Source organism: Botryllus schlosseri, chromosome 10 (genome assembly GCF_051294905.1).
Source record: "Botryllus schlosseri isolate E-star chromosome 10, Bs_hap1, whole genome shotgun sequence".
Taxonomy (NCBI): Eukaryota; Metazoa; Chordata; class Ascidiacea; order Stolidobranchia; family Styelidae; genus Botryllus; species Botryllus schlosseri.
In genome coordinates, this window is record NC_137245.1 from 22,298,950 (window position 1) to 22,315,850 (window position 16,901).

Below are 16,901 nucleotides of genomic sequence, written 5' to 3' on the forward strand. Positions count from 1 at the left end.
GACATTCCCCAACCACTGAGGAAAACCAGACTTTGACCCAACAATATTTTTAAAAATGATTAATCAAAATACTCACACATGTGAGGCTTGACTTGATCATTGACAACATAAATCCATCAAATTATTTAAATTTGAAATGGACCTATGGGTCTACTAATGGAACTACTTTTAGACCAGATCAATTATGGGGTGTATTATAATTCCAAAGGTTGTCCGGCTTCGTTATGTGTATCAGATATCGCAATACGCAATAGAAACATGATCACTGATCAGGTATCACAATGACCACATCTGGGTGATTACCATGTTGGGATCAAATCGTAGAGTCATGCCGAATTTTCGAAAGTACGAGGCATGATTCCAGTCATTATATTTTGTAAGATCATTGAAATGCAGGTTGATACACTATTAATTCTGAATCGAGCAACAAATATCGAGTTAATGATACCTTCACCGTGGAGTGGGTTACATATACGTAGAACTGCTACACTACGTCTTTAACTGTCAGCCAAATAGATGATAGAATATGAAACCTCAAAGTTTGAACAGATTTATATGATGCAATACTCAATACACAATCCACCTACAAATCCATACAGTGCAATCAATGTCGGCACCAGTTGTTGTTGTTGACGAATAAATACCGTATGTATGTATAAACTATAACAGTCAGATTTAAACCCTACAGGAGGTTCAGTAATGTAAGCACCCAGCAGTCTATCGAACAGGAACACACTACTATGAATAGAATACTACTAGTCTATAGCAACTTAGGCTTTAATCACCTCATTCGTGGTCAAGTTATTTGCGACATAGTGACGGAGGTTCAATTAAACCAGGCTGCGCAATTGTTGAATGATAGGTTGTTCATATCAGTGTGTCGAGAACATGTATGTACGACTGTACGTAGGCCTACGTACAGTACAGGTATAGTGACCTAGGCTACAGATTACTTGATGACTTGAAATTGCCTTGAAACTTTTGCTTCGAGTCACGAGTCAATCCACATTTTAAAGCGCCAAGTCAAATCATTTTTGCAAAGTGACTGAGTCGGGTCATCTGGAAAAGTCAAGTCAAGTCGTCCCAACACTGGGTGGCTAATAGTTTAGGTTAGACTGAATGAGGTAGGCTACGAGTTTATGACGCATGGTAAAACTTGAATATCGCTTGTATCCAGTTTGTGGTTTGCTGTCATATTCATAGCCACATCCGGGATGAAGATTTGGGAGGGGCAAAACATTTAAACAATGAGATAATGTCACGGATCCATTGAGACATCCCAAGAACAAGCACTGAATTTGAATGGACAAACACACCATTAGTTACTGCTAAGTATATATATGTTATGGTTTAATTATTAACATCAAAGAATGGCTCAGAATCAACAGCTTTTTCCTTTTGTCTCCTTCCAGTGCTTGTTTGTACGTTGCCCTTAATTTTGACGAAAGTTGCATTGATAATTTGTTGTTGAATTTGTAGGGTATGAGATGCTCGAAAGGTTCTTTTGTATCACCTAGTTCCTGCAGAGCCATCAAATTTGTGACTTTGCCATTTCATAGACATTCTGGCAAGACCGCCTTAAATTATATATTTTGCGGGTACACAGCAAGATTTAAAATAACGCAATGCGGGAATAATATTTCTCCCCAAAAGGCAAACAGAATAGCGATAAACCCCTCCCCATAAAACAAGTGAAATAACACCCCAAACCCCCTAGGCCTGCAAACTTGACTCAAGGCGTTGCAAAAACACTCACTCTTGGCGACTTTAAAAACTCACTCTTGGCGACTTTAAAAAATAAATAGCCTGAATAAGGTGACCAAGGGGAAATGAAAATTTCGGCGGACTCGCCTGGGCGTTCGTGAAATGGAAAGGACAGTTGAATTTCTTGGTTGCGAGCCATTGTGTCATAGATAACAGTGGGATACAACTAACCCAGCATATAGTTCTATGTTACGCAAATAAATGAGAATAGAACCAACCTAGGAATAGCTTATAGCATGTTTTTAAATCACTCCTTTACATTTTTGTGCAATATTTAATCAAAGTTGTAGTAAAAATTGGTATGAAAAATAGAGAAAAGTTGCACTATAAAAATCACTCCTAACAGCTTGAAACATAATACATAGATTCTGAGTATCTAGGAAGCTGTAAAAAAAAGTTGCAAAAACTTGCCCTACTGATGAGTTTATCATGTACATGAGGGGATCAGGGTTGAATTTAGAAAGAGAAAAATTATATCACCTATCGATCCAATGTTATCGTTATGTGGTGTCACAATCTCGGGGTTTGGAATTTAGGGGGGCTTGGTCCGATTGGATGCAGAATGAGGTCAGTCTGCGCACAATCGGGGCCATATTCCTAATGACAATAACTCCCACCCTAATTGTAACCCTCAACCCCCAACCTAAATGATACTAACCCCTTCCCATACCCTAAATATGCTAACCCACTACCCAAATATTATTCTGACTGTCCTAGTGTCCTTATTTTTCATGTGACGACTGACCTTATTTTGCATGCAATGACACCGACCCTATAGATTTTGGGAGGCGCGGACATCTTGCTCTTTCGTAGCTAAGGGGCAATGGATTGTGATTAGCGGAGAACCGCTGCTCGACTAAATGTTGGCGAGGTCAACTCATACAAAGGGAGAGAGAGAATTTATCTTGTGATTTCAAACGTGCAATGTTCACCAATGCTGAGATCACATACATATTGTTTACCAAATATTTTGTTTTGCATAAGCTCAAGTGGTGATGCTTTTAGATTTCCGGCACTGAAATCAAAACTAATTTGGTAAGTAGAAAGTAGCATTTGTAATCTATATAGATTTTATGAGTGAATATAATTTAATGATGTCCATGTTAGATTGTAACAGATTCTAATTCAGAAAATTGCACCCATTTGTGGTGACACTTTCCTTCTGCATTGATCATTAACCATTAAGATGCTTTGACAAACGTCATGCAGCTATGGCTCCTCTCAATCATTTTCAAACTAGAGGAATTTGTAGAGATGAAGCTTTCTTACCTACATCAGTAGCTATGGCATGGCCTGAAATCAGCTACTTGTGCAGAGTTAGCATCAACCAGGATTGTAACCGAGTCACAAGTTCGCGAGTCAAACGTCAACCCCACTTTTATAGTTTTGACTCCAGTCAAGCCGAGTCATTTTCAATTCCCCCCCCCCCGAGTCAAGTCCACGTGAGTGAGTAGAGGGTTGAGTCCAAGTCATAGAGTTCACTGTTCAGTTTCGAGCTCAACCCATTTTTTTCAATTCTGGTCGAGTGATATAGAATGGCTCGCATTCATAATTTTGACTGAAACTTTTGACCACGAAAATGAAATATTTTGATCTTTTTTAGGACACATCTAAATGTTGCTCAAAGTTCGATCTTTTATCGGTCCAGCTTCTTAAGATGTAAAACTTTTGATCTAATTGCAATTACAGCCAGCAAGAATCACTTAGGTGCAAATCTGCTCAATGGGGCTGTTGAAGAAGCTTTTTTCCAAATTTCGCTACTGACTCTCGGAACTTGTTCAGTTGCCTAAAAATGCTGTTGGCCTACCCCAAATTGGGTTCAATTCCAACCAGTAAAAGCTAAGTTATTTAAAATTAAATTTTGCTGTTTCTGGAAATAATAGTATTTACAGTAGAAAATTGTGTTCCAGGCATGCTGGAAGGGAAATTGATGCTTTTTTCACATGTTCTGAGAAGGGCCAATGATAGCGTTATAGAAATTGCTAATTAATGAAGCAAAATTATGAGCTGGAAATCACTCTACTTCATTAAGATGAAGTTGATGTAGTTTAAAATTGAAATACTTCTGTCATTAAAATCGGCCACCACAAAGTGGAAATAAACTAACGAGCAGGGATAACATGTTGTCCATTGTCCAAGTGATAGTAAATATCGGAAAATAACTTTTGTTGCACTGGTGCCAGAGATGGTTAAAGTAGTGAAGAAAGTAGAAATAGTGACGCAAAAATCTACTCAAGTACGAGTAGTAGTCCTAGTAGCAGCAGCTTAAAACTACTTGAAGTAGAAGTGGAATTGATTGACTTTATATCTACTCAAGTAGTTGTGAAAATGATCGCAATTTGTTTCCGTAGACTGTCAAACGCTGCGAATTGAGCTATGCGGAAGGTGCCGAGCTTGATTCATATTGATGCATCCCATGAGATATCAGTTTTCGACAGCATAAGCATACGTCCGCATCATGGGATAAAAATGATTGGATTGATATGGGAATGCGATACTAATCCTCTGTTCACTCCAACACCCCGATTTGGAGAATATCATGGTATGGCGCCCTCCATATTATGAGGCCCGTAGTTTAGTCGAAGAGCAACACGGAGAAGTGTCGTATACGGTGTTAACACTTAGCGCGATTAGTAAATGTTAATAAAAAATATGGCTGATCGTAAAAATTCCATATAGTGTAGCGTTATTTTTGAAAAATGGAGGCATTACTACACTTGCTTTTATACTTCAACATGTATGTTCTCCAGACAAAAGAAATGAAACTAATTAGAACTCTAATTTTGGTACTGGGAATCAGGGTGGTAATCAAGTCGCAAGGCTCCGAGTCACAAGTCAATCTCACTTTTATAGTTTTGACTTGAGTCAAGTCGAGTCATTTTTAATTCACCGCCGAGTCAAGTCAGCGAGCAGACGGCGGAGTCCGAGTCATGCTATTATGACTCGAGTCCGAGTCCAAGTCCTTGTGTTGACTGCTCAGTTTCCAGTTAAAATTTGTTAAACCCACTATTTATAACTCTGTTCGATGATATATCGAATGGTTTTCATTTATAATATACTTATTTTCCTCATTTTTTGAAGTTTCTGGTCAGATTTTCAAGTACCAGTGCCAATAGACGAAATATCAATAGTGTGGTTACTTTATTATTCTTCGATATGACAATGAAATGTCGGTATTGGCTGTCTGAGTCTCAAGTCATTTTTCCGTATTTTAAGAAAATGACTCGAGTCAAGTCGAGTCATCAGAAAATCGTGACTTGAGTCATTACAACCCTGCTGGGAATTGAAAGAGAAATATAAATACTAACCTACTAAAAAGCGGAAATATATTTCATGTCTTTCGTCCAGAAAGTTTCAACAGTGGTCTGCTAAGAAAATGTCACAGTCCACTTTTCCAGATCAGGACACGCCATGGGCTGCTAGATTGCGATATAGGTAAATGCTAGATTGCAAAATGGTAGTTTCTAACGCTCTGGTGGGCCATATGTACTGTGAAGAAATATTTCATATGGGCGTCAATGCGGTGTGAATGGAACCACACAACCCGCTACCTAAATCATATTCACCGATACGTTCATGAAATCATATTAGACTATTGTGCGCAAAGCGCGACGAAAATTCTGGGCTTCACTCAACTTCTATGAAAATTGAATGCTGATGCTCCGTGAATACAGCCCCGAAATTCCTCAGGCTATCTCTCTGATTGAAGGATTAAACTGTTTCTACTTGACAAACTGAAAATAGCAAAAAGTAAGTAAGTAGACCACAAAATATCAAGAAGTAGAAGTAGCGGGAACTTAGATCTACTTGAGAAAATACCCATGTAGCGGAAAACTTCTTGAGTACTTCAAAAAAGTAGAAGTTCTTCGTTACTGACCACTGACCACCTCTGACCGATGCAGATCTCACGAAATCAGAACGATGCTTGTGGCTTCGACCATGTTGAAGCATTGTGGGGATGACTTCAGTCAAGTGCTTTGCATGACTTGTCTTGACAAGAGTCACTATCCTAAGATTGCTTAACTAGGACCTGTCCCACGAGAAATGACCACATTATCAAAACGCATCCTTTATTTGAAGATTGCATTTACGTCTCATATATCTGCAGCGACATTATGGAGAGGGCTGGGCAAAATCGAGTACCTGAGTGAATCGATTCTGAATATGTATTACGCTTCGAGTCTAGTATTCAAGTATCACTTATTATGACATCACAACAGAATGTACTATGTCAAAGTTCAAATATTCACTTTTTATGCCACTACAAAGAACATCATGCCTGTTATCAGTCACATCAAACATACTATTTTTTCGATCATACCGATTGCATTGCGCTTCTTGACAATGTTGTGTGATGATCATGATTTTAGAAATGTGTTATTTCCAGTAACGTTCGTAGCTCTGTACCATGTCTGGTATGTTGCGACACAGCCAATCAAGGTTTCAAGGCTTCCACAGTGGAAATAGTATCAAAACTATTATTCTCGTCAGTAATTTCTCTTTCAATTGCGAGGAGCGTATGATTTCAGTACTTGAAAAAATCGTCTTTTACAAGTCGACTTGAATCATTTAAATTAATTCTCGATTCAGGTTTGAGTACTCGAATCATAGTGCCCAGCCCTAATTTTGGACAAGAACATCTCTGACATGCACTGAACTGCAGTCATCTCACGATGTCTTCGACTGACATTATAATAGTACAACTAGCATGGATAAATCTGTTAGATAATTATCGTTTGTGTGGAACTACGCAACTGCACACAGGGTTGTAATGACTCGATTCAACTTCTGTCAATTTGAATATTGACTCAACTTTTACTCGCATGACTCAAGACTCAGACGGTAGAGACAGGCATTTCATTGTGACTTTGAATAATAGTAAAGTTACACATTAATGGTATTTCGTCCATCAGCACTCGTGCATAAATATTAGGGCCAAAACTTGGAAAAAAGAGGAGAATTAGCACATATGAATGCGAGGCATTCGATATTGCCTAAGCAGAGCTGTAAAAAAATTGGGTTGAACATTACTTGAACTCAACACTAAATTGTGAACACTCGGACTCGAGTCTTGACACTAGAACTCAGACTCAACTCCGCAGCTTAAACTTGACCTGACTCGGTGATTAATTTAAAATGACTGGATTCGAGTCAAAACTATGAAAGTGCGATCGACTTGTGACTTGGTTACAACCGGAGATGGTCAAAGTTGCCAAGAAAGCTACTCAAGTACGAGTAGAACTACTTCTTCCATAAGCAACCAAAAACTACTTGAAGTAGAAGTAGAAGTAGAATTGACTGACTTTAAATCTACTGAAGTAAGTAAGTAGTTGTGAAAACGATCGTAATTCGTTCGCATGGATTGTGAAAGGTGCAATTTGAACTCTGCGAAAGGTGCCGAGCTAAAGCATCATGGTATGAAAATGACTGTATTGATATAGAAATGCGATACTAATCCTCTGATTAATCGAACAGCACGTTTTAGAAAATATCATGGTGTCGCGCCCTTCCCTATATTATAAGGCACATAGTTTGGTCAAAGAGCAATATGCAGAAGTTGTATAGGATACGGTGTAAACACTTTGTGTGATTAGTAAACATTAATCAAAAATATGGTGGATTGTAAAAAGGCCATATTGTGTAGCTTTATTTCTGGAAATTAAAGACATTACTACACTTGCTTTTATACTTCAACATGTATGTCATCCAGACAAAAAAACTTTATAACTCAAAGTATACGATACAGAGAATTTAAAGTGAAATATAAATACTAGTTCTAAAGCCGGAACATTTATTTCATGTCTTTAGTCCAGACAGTTTCCAAGGTGGTATGCGAAAACAGTCAAAGTCCACTTTTCCAGATTAGGACACGCCATGGACTGCTAGATTACGATATGATAACTAAATGCTAGATTGCGAAACATCAGTTCCAAACGTTATGATGAGCCATAATATACTGTGATGAAATATTTCATATGGGCGAAGGGCGACAATGCAGTGTGAACGGAACCACGCGAACCCACTACCTAAATTATATTCACCGATACTTTCATGAAATCATACTGGTTATTCCGTATCCATGGAGCGCGACGAAAATTCTGGGCTTTACTCAACTTTTTTGAAAATTAAATGTTGATACTTCGTGAAAACAGCCCCGAAACTCCTCAGGCTATCTTCCTGGTTGGAAGATAGCTTCTACTTGATAAACTACTTCTACTTTACAAACTGAAAATAGCGGAAATTAGATCACAAAATATTATGAAGTAGAAGTAGCGAAAATCAGATCTACTTGAGTAAGTACCAGAAGTAAAGGGAAACTACTTGAGTACTTCGAAAAAGTAGAAGTACTTCGTTACTGACCACCTCTGGTTACATATGTGTTTCGCACATGCATGAATTGATCTTACTTATGCTAGGCTTACCATACGTCCTCTTTTAAGAGGATTTGTCCTCTTTTTTGACTTTTTTGAAAGTGTCCTCGGAGGACGGCCTTTTGTCCTCTTTTTTGAGATTTTGTCCTCTTTTTTGAAAATTTAGGCAGATTTAGAGCAAATTGCGAGTGATATGCCGCATATTAGCACAGAAGTGAAGCTCCGGCGGGTATTTCGGAGTGCAAAACGGTGATTCTAGCTCTGAGCGAAAAGATGACCCTTTTTTTTTTTTAGTCATCCTCCTGGCAATGTGGAGTAAAAAACGTTATTTTGAGCTCTGAGGCATAAGTGATGACCTTTTTTTTTTAGTCAACCGATCACAAAGTGGGAAAAATTAACCGGTTTTTCAGAATTTTACTCCGGATTTGCAAGTTGCAAATTTCTGAAAAAGTGTCCTCTTTTTTGATTTCCAAAATATGGTAAGCCTAACTTATGCTATGTGCTGGATTGCAAATTAATAGCATTTGTGAGCACAAGTAATGAGCAATTGTTTTTGAATAACTATGTACTTTGCATGCCGTTTCTGAAGTCGGTCGTTGTATTCGAAATCATGCATGGGATTTAGAGACTAGGGAGCACACAACCCCAGAGTGACGAATATTTAACAGTCAGTTGACTGGTTGTCGATAAAAAGTGATGATTTACTAAGAACTCTAGTTGGTAGGCTTTCTTGGCCAATTCGATGGAATTGCCGGGTAACTAATGTCTCCTTGCCTGTGAATTTGTCACTTGGTGAATTGGGCACGTATGTATTGATGTATTCGCGTTAGTTATTGGGTTCAGGAGTGGATTGGAACAGCAGGTCGCCAAGTGTCGAATTTACTAGTAAACCCGTACAAGTACACGCTGAGACATTATTTATCCTTGCTCATTGTCACCAGCCTTCTTGTATCATTTTAGTCAATAAACGTCACATACATGGAATTATACTACCATAGTAGTCTATTCCACATGACTATACCCTGTGAGGAGTATTCTCACCGACATTCAGAAATAACTAACCCCTGACTTGATGGTCTGGAACTGCCACGAAGCCAAGTATTACGGCTCTTCAAGATCAAATTAGAATTACGTAGCGAGGCTCCCTGTATTTAACGCGTACCACAACCAAATCGACACTTGTATATCCTTCAATATATTCGTTGACTAAAGCCAAGGTGCATGAATCTTGTAGCAGTGGAAATGCGGAAGTGATACGGTGAACTAAAAGTTACACAAAAAACAGAATCAATACTAGCCCACTGCGTCTTATCTAACAATGCAAATCTTACCAATTTATTCCGGCAAGAATCTTACATTAACATCATTGATCTTAATTACTAATTATGCCTATAGAAAATAGAACAATTATTAAATATGCCAATTAAATATGAATAACAACAGACCAAGAGCATGGCTTACATCTGGATTACACGCATGGCATGGTACTTCTAAATAACGATGGTACGCTATCGATACACCAAGTTTGACAAGGTCCGAGCGAACATGTGCAATGCGCATACACCTGTCGTTGGATATCACATCAAATGACACTATATTTCAATATTTGGTGACTTGAAATTGAGTCGAAATTGGAAATTTGAGATGATCCGACTAGACTCAAGTCACTTTGAAACTTTCCTTGGCTTGACTCGAGTCACTTTGAACATTTGATGACGGGACAATGGACATGAACAATTTTGTGATGACTTTGACTCCAGGCATAGTTTGCGCTGACTCGAATGGACTTGATAACAACAACTCTGTGGAAAGAAAAAATGAACTTCGTAACGAGTAATTATCAAGGTAGCAAGGTTGTAACCAAGTCAGAAGCTCCGAAATGACAATTCAATCATACTGTGACAGTTTTGACTCGAGTTGAGTTGATTCATTTTCAATTCACGTCCGAGTCCAAGCCATGGTGCCAAGGGTCGAGTACGAGTCGTGGTGTTGAGACTCGAGTCCAAGTCATAAAAAGCAGCGATGCAAGCCCCGATAGAAATTCACTGCAGAGGTTAAATAGAGTTGTGTACATGGCCTTGAACCAGATAGGTCGAATCATTGTAACCCTGCTGGTTAGTTTCAAAGGTAGTGAGGAATTGCATCCCCGGCACAGGAATGTGAGCACTAGAAGAGAAAAGTAAGTAGGGTTACCATATTTTGGAAATCTGAAGGAAGGACACTTTTTCAAAATTATTAAACTTGCAAAACCGGTGGAAAATCCTGAAAAAAAGGTGAATTTTTCCCATGTCGAAACTACGCTCAATTCCCAAAAAAATACAGTTTTTTTTCACATCATCAGGTGGTTGACTCAAAAAACAGCGCCCAAAATACAGTTTTTCTTTCACATTATCAGGGGGTTGACTAAAAGAAGGTCAACTTTCTGGCCCAGCTCCTGAAATAGCCACCGAGCGTTACTACACTACTGACTAATTGTGTCTCAGTGGAATTCGGCCCTATATCTAACCATAATTCTTAAAAAAGAGGACACTTTCAAATAAGTCAAAAAAGAGGACAAATGGTAACCCTAAAAGTGAAAGACTTCATACCTAAAGTTTTGAAAGCAAAAGTAACTGAGTACTAAAACCACGCAGTAGTGCAAATAGAGAAACCTACTTGAATGCCTTCAGAAAGCAGACGTTCTTTGTTATTGACCACTGACCTCCTTTGTAAAATAATGCTTTTGCAGTTGCATTTGGATTGACTCACCCAACGATTGCACCCGAGCCTCATATCACTTTAATACAGGGCTGCTATAAGTAGGATTGAGAATTTTGACTCGAATTATTTACTTGAAAATATAAAAGTTTCAATTTGATTTCACAAAACTTATATTGAATTCATTGCTTCTCACAGACCTGTGAAAATCCAATCGAGATTTCACGCATCAATTCCATTGTGGTCTCTGTTCTGCCGAACTTGATGACATTCCAGTTTGGAACTTGATGCGCACAAGTGCACAATGCACATACGTCCTTGTTGAATTGCCATAAAATTGGAGGAAATTATAGTCAAACAAAGTATTCAATCCAGGTTGTGCCATAATCCTACGTTGTCACAGCGTCCTACAGATATTTATATCACTTCGTATAAAAGCACTTGAATGCATTGAAAACACATAATTCGATATTGACTCGTGACTCGGACCCTTATGACTTATGGCCTGCTGCTAATTCTCATGGACACCCAATTTAACATGGATTCAATCAAACATTGATGAAATTGTCATAAGTTTATTCCTAACTTTAATGTGTAACTGGGATTGAAGAAGCTGATAACCAGCGTTGTAACAAAGTCGCAAGGTTCCAAGTTCAAGCTAGGGAGCAACATGTCGAGCCGGAGTCATAGTATTAGACTCGAGTCTGAGGCAGTATCTGGGACTATTTTCCAATTATCTCTCCTGATATACGAGACTTCAATAAGTCATGTAGAATGTGTCGAGTCATGCACAATGACTCGAGTACAAGTCGAGTGTATACAGAAATGGATTAGAGTCACTGAAAAATTGCGACTCGGGTCGAGTCATTACAGCCCTGCCGATAAGCAAGGTCATAGAAGGATAGGGAGGTTTGAGGTTGGCAAAATATGTTTGTGACAGTGGATATATAAACAAGTTGTATTATTATTTACATCCGATCACTACACTATGTATAGTGCAATTCATGATGATATGACAAACGCACATGCTGCTATAGATATTTGGTTGTGATGAGCAATTTTCTGCACATGCAAAAAACCTTTATGTGCTACTACAAGCCAGTGGACGTGCCTATTACTTGTAACAGTATAATCTCCAAGTAAGAACAAGTCAACGGAAAAGAAAATATTATTGCCATACATCAATAATGTTACATACTAATAAAAAGTCTCAAATCATTCCAGTTCATGATATTACAATACAAACTTGTACCCAAAAATTTATTTCAAAATTCTTGCAACAAGTGCTGTGATAAGAACTATTTTTGCAAAGGAAATATAGCTTATGTATATTGCAAGCAACAGCTCGCTGTGAAACTGTTGGTCCCAGAGTGGAATTTAATCACCATAGTATGTTAGTTAGTGGCATGAAAGCAAACTCTCAAGCATGTGTGTGCCTAATCTTGATGGAATAGATTTTAGAGGTACATTATTATCATTCTTGCACTCCATAAATTACCCCTAATGGCACTATTGATATGCTAGCTATCTGAAAGGAATGTCTATGTGAATCCTACTAAGTTGTAAGGCAAATTGAGATAATGTATCTACTGTTGGTGTGGTGCTATCAAGTCTCTATAGCAAAATGACGGTAGATAGCCCGTTAATTGAATTTGTCTCACCAGAAAACATGAAATTACGTGTATGGACAAGAAGTGGTATCACATAGCTGAGTTGAATTACATTAATTTAGTCCAATTACAGTACAATTACAATTACCCAATGCTAAAAATATCAAATTACAATTACTGTTAAACATGTAATTGATTCGGTATAGAGGTGCTCTTTGGCAACCGTATCGAGATGAAATAGGCCACACAGTTTAACAGCCACGCTTTGAAAACTTTACGTTGGTACAACGCTGTGCTCTCTAACATGGGCAATGGGCATCGTCACCCCCCCAAAACTATACTATATTATAAATGAACTACAGATACAACAAAAATATTATGTACATCACTTTCATTCTAAATTGAACCATGCACTGCGCTTGATACCTGACAACGCTTATAAGCAACTAAAGCATCGCTATTGGGGTCAGCTAGACACGGTACTTGCTGGAAAACTATCTCGCGTTAAAGCTTGATCTTATGAAGACGCCCCTTGTCGTTTTCTCAACATCTTGGTCTTGCCATCGTCTGCACCATTGCGTGTCGAGGCAATATGCCCATTCATATCAGCTAACTCTCCCTCCATGGAATGCTATTACCATCTCCGAAGCTGCGTATCAGCTAGTGAGGAATATTGATGTGGTGCACGGGAGAATAGCTAATTTTGAAACTGATATCCATTTCAGCATTTCAAAATGCATTACTAAGCGTTTTTCCAAGACCTCAGATCTGTTTGCTGGCCGGAAAATATGGCCTCGCTATCCATGTGTTGGTGACCCCTGCTATACACTGCATATGTAGTGATGAAAACCAATAAGCTATAGCCTTAAAATATGAAATACCTATTGACTAGTATAATGAACAATAAAATTCCTGCTTAATTGTCAATTTAACAAGAGCATATTATAATTAGGGCTTGGCACAATGATTCGAGGACTCTAATCTGAATCAAGTATTAATACTAATGATTTGAGTCGAGCAGTAAAAGACAAGTTTCGACACTATTTTCCTCTATGGAAGCTAGCTAGCCTTGATTGGCAGTATCGTAGCATACGAAACAGATAGTACAGAGTTACAAGGTTACTGGCAATAACATATTTCTGAAGTCATGATCAAGCCACAGCATTGTCACAAAGGGCAATGTAATCGATAAGGACGAAAAAATACCAAAGTATCTTTAACGTGATGGAGAGACAGGCATTATATTTGTCGTGGACGCATAAAAGGTACATCTAATTCAATACACATTACACAATAACCACAACAATAATGACCACGCAGGATGAAGATGCTGTTTAATGAAATTATCTCTTCACTCAACATAATGTAATACACCACCTCTGCTTGCTTTCATGCTAATGCCGGCTTATGGTTCAGGTGATGTGATCGGATGTTATCTGGCTATTGGAGGAGGTTGGGTTGATATCTCCTTCTGTGTCAATGGTTATCAGTGCGGCACTGCCTTCAAAGTTCGTTGGAACAGCGACGAGGTAAACAATACAAAATCTCCACACTGATTTCAAACGCTGGCCTACTTCAGGCTGTCCCTTTTTAGTACATAATGTACTAATTTCACATAGGACACCCAGGACTGTAACTACCACACTCTGAATCCAAACTTGAAGGGGGCCCAAAAATAATTCCGTATATTAACATGAAGCTGGGTATTTCGGGGCAGATTTATTCAACTGCGCGTTTGCGCTATTTACTGGGACAGGATTTCTTGATTTCTATTTGGGTACTACCCCGAGACCCAGAAATTCTTACTCAAACTGTGGCAATGACGAGGATTTTCCTAATATCCCTTGTGGCACTAATTCAGGATTAGTGTGCCAGCTCCTATAAATTTTTAACCAACATGCCACACAGAAGTGCGTATTAAATGAACCATAGAAATTTGATCCCTAATGACTTAGGCATGCGACAAATGCCCCTGGTCCCTGATGCAGGCCCTAAATGAATGTCAATTTGGCATGGTGGTTATGTATATATGGCGAGAGTAAAAACAGCAAGTGATAATAATAGCGAGGCACTCAACATTGCTGAAAATTTGGGTTGATAACCATGTAGTAGGTCTGTGAGACCGTGACTAGTGATTTTTGGGGTAAGGGAGCTTATAAAGTGCTGTTACGGCCCTGGGGACACCTCTCTTACCGATAATTGCTTTCAATACAGGCGTTATACCCGCACGTTCTAACCAAAAACTGCAGAATAGAAGTCAACTTTGGACAATCACATAATCCTTACTTCTCAATATTGCCTGGATTTAAATTCATCGGAAACACTCCTCCAGCAGCACGAGTGTTTGGTGCCAGAGCGCCACATGCAAAGCAAGACTGTGAAGTCATCATGATGGTTGGATTGCCAGGTGTAGGTAAGACCAATATGGATCCGACAGAACACGATAAATTTCCTGCATCATTCTTAATCGAAATTGGGTTCCTATCAGTAATGAATAATGTCATGTTTTGAAATATTCATCCTGTATCGGATGAGGGTTCTGACTCCAATTGACATGTTCACTTGCAGCATCCACTGTTATGAGTATATTCTATATTTTAAAATTGAAAAAAAAATTATATTTATGTATTTCTAGATTAAATAGTGATCCTAGTTTCTAGTATGGTCAAAATCTCTCCATGCGGTTATGTCTGAGTTCTGTTCCTAGATGCCAAGTAGTACCCATTGTGTTTTCCTAGCAAAATAACTGGATATCCAATAAAATTACAGGTAAAACGACATGGGCGATGAATTATGCCAAGTTGAATAGCAACAAAAAGTACAACATCCTTGGCACAGATGCAATCATTGACAAGATGAGAGTTCAAGGTCTTCCTAGAAAGGACAATTTTGGAGGTACAGACGTTTGTGGTGTTATATGCTCTGTGTGCTAATATCACCGGGTTTCTAGAGTTTACATTGCGTTATGCACACATGCCTACGTGCTGTGATACTATAAATCTATACAAATTTGAAGTATTTCGTCAACATTCTTTCAGGGAGATGGGATGTTTTGATTAAGCAGGCTACAGAATGCTTCAATGTGATGCTAAGAAAAGCATCCACCCTTCATCGCAACTTAATTCTTGATCAGACCAACGTTTACGCATCAGCCCGTAAAAGGAAGGCTCGCCAATACAAAGATGCCGGTTACAAAGTAATGTTACCATAAATCATACATGTAATTACACATTTTCATTTGAAATTCCATTCTAGGTACGAGCAATGGTTCTAGTACCAACCGACGATGAAATGATAAGTAGATCGAAACATCGAACCTTGACAGAAGGAAAGGAGGTCCCAGAGGCTGCCATTAACGACATGAAGGCGAATTTTTCATTACCACATGAAAACGAGAATCTTTTCACAAGCATAACGTTCCTGGAACTGCAAAGGACTGATGCTGAGAACCTTGTTATGCAGTACAACATGTAAGCAGGGCTGTAACCAAGTCACAAGGCTCCGAGTCATGAGTCAATCTCGCTTTTTTAGTTTTGACTGGAGTCAAGTCGAGTCAGTTTTGAGTTCAATCCAGTTCAGCCCACTTTTTAACTCTGCTCAAGTGATATAGAATTGCTCGCATTCATAATATCGTTATATTCCTCAGTCCTAACAGTGTCTGGCAATATTTTACAAGTAGGCCTATCGGCACTGATAGACGAAATGCCAATAATTTGGTGACTTTACTTTTCTTCGAAGTTACAATGAAATGTCTGTCTTGGTCGTCCTAGTCTCGAGTCATATGACTTGGTTCGAGTCATACACAATGACTCGAGTACAAGCCGACTCAGTTCACAAATTGACTCGAGTTGAGTCATTTTACGCATTTGAAAAACTGACTCGAGTCAAGTCGAGTCACCAAACAAATCGTGACTCAAGTCATTACCACTCTTCATCTAAGGCTATGCCTTCATGTGCTGCGATACAGTAGGAACTGGAGATGGTCAGTGTACTGATACTTCTGATCACTCAAGTATATCTCCTCTCCATTATTTGTTCCAAATCAATTTACAAACTGCTCTCGGCATCACAATTTCCAATTGTATATTGTGGAAACTGTTTATGTGGAAGTTGTTTCGTGATTCCAAATAGCAGGGTTGTAACCAAGTCACAAGGTTCCGAGTCACAAGTCAATTTCACTTCTATGGTTTTGACTCGAGTCAAGTCGAGTCATTTTCAATTCGCTACCGAGTCAAGTCCGAGTCCAAGTCACGGAGTACATTGTTGAGTCCGAGTCCAAGTCACGGAGTACATTGTTGAGTCCGAGTCCAAGTCATTGTGTTCTTTGCTCAGTTCCGAGTTAATGTCCTGTGAAACCCACTTTTTACAAGTCTGCTCGGTGATATCGATGACTTCGCATTAATAATATACTAATTTCCTCACTTTTAACACTTACTGGTCGCAGTTTCAATTACCAGTA

General features: G+C 38.7%; 1 protein-coding gene across 4 annotated transcripts in view; it reads left to right on the forward strand.

Annotated features, from left to right (window-relative positions):
• LOC145448515 (uncharacterized) overlaps window positions 1-16,901 on the forward strand; it is a 34,942-nt gene that overhangs the window by 7,003 nt on the left and 11,038 nt on the right. For all 4 annotated transcript variants that reach the window (XM_080326918.1, XM_080326916.1, XM_080326919.1 and 1 more), the window contains exons 3-7: window positions 13,859-13,971; window positions 14,657-14,855; window positions 15,212-15,337; window positions 15,481-15,638; window positions 15,698-15,912. In XM_080326918.1, coding sequence (XP_080183044.1) covers window positions 13,859-13,971; window positions 14,657-14,855; window positions 15,212-15,337; window positions 15,481-15,638; window positions 15,698-15,912 — 811 coding nt within the window. The remainder of the gene's footprint in view (window positions 1-13,858; window positions 13,972-14,656; window positions 14,856-15,211; window positions 15,338-15,480; window positions 15,639-15,697; window positions 15,913-16,901) is intronic.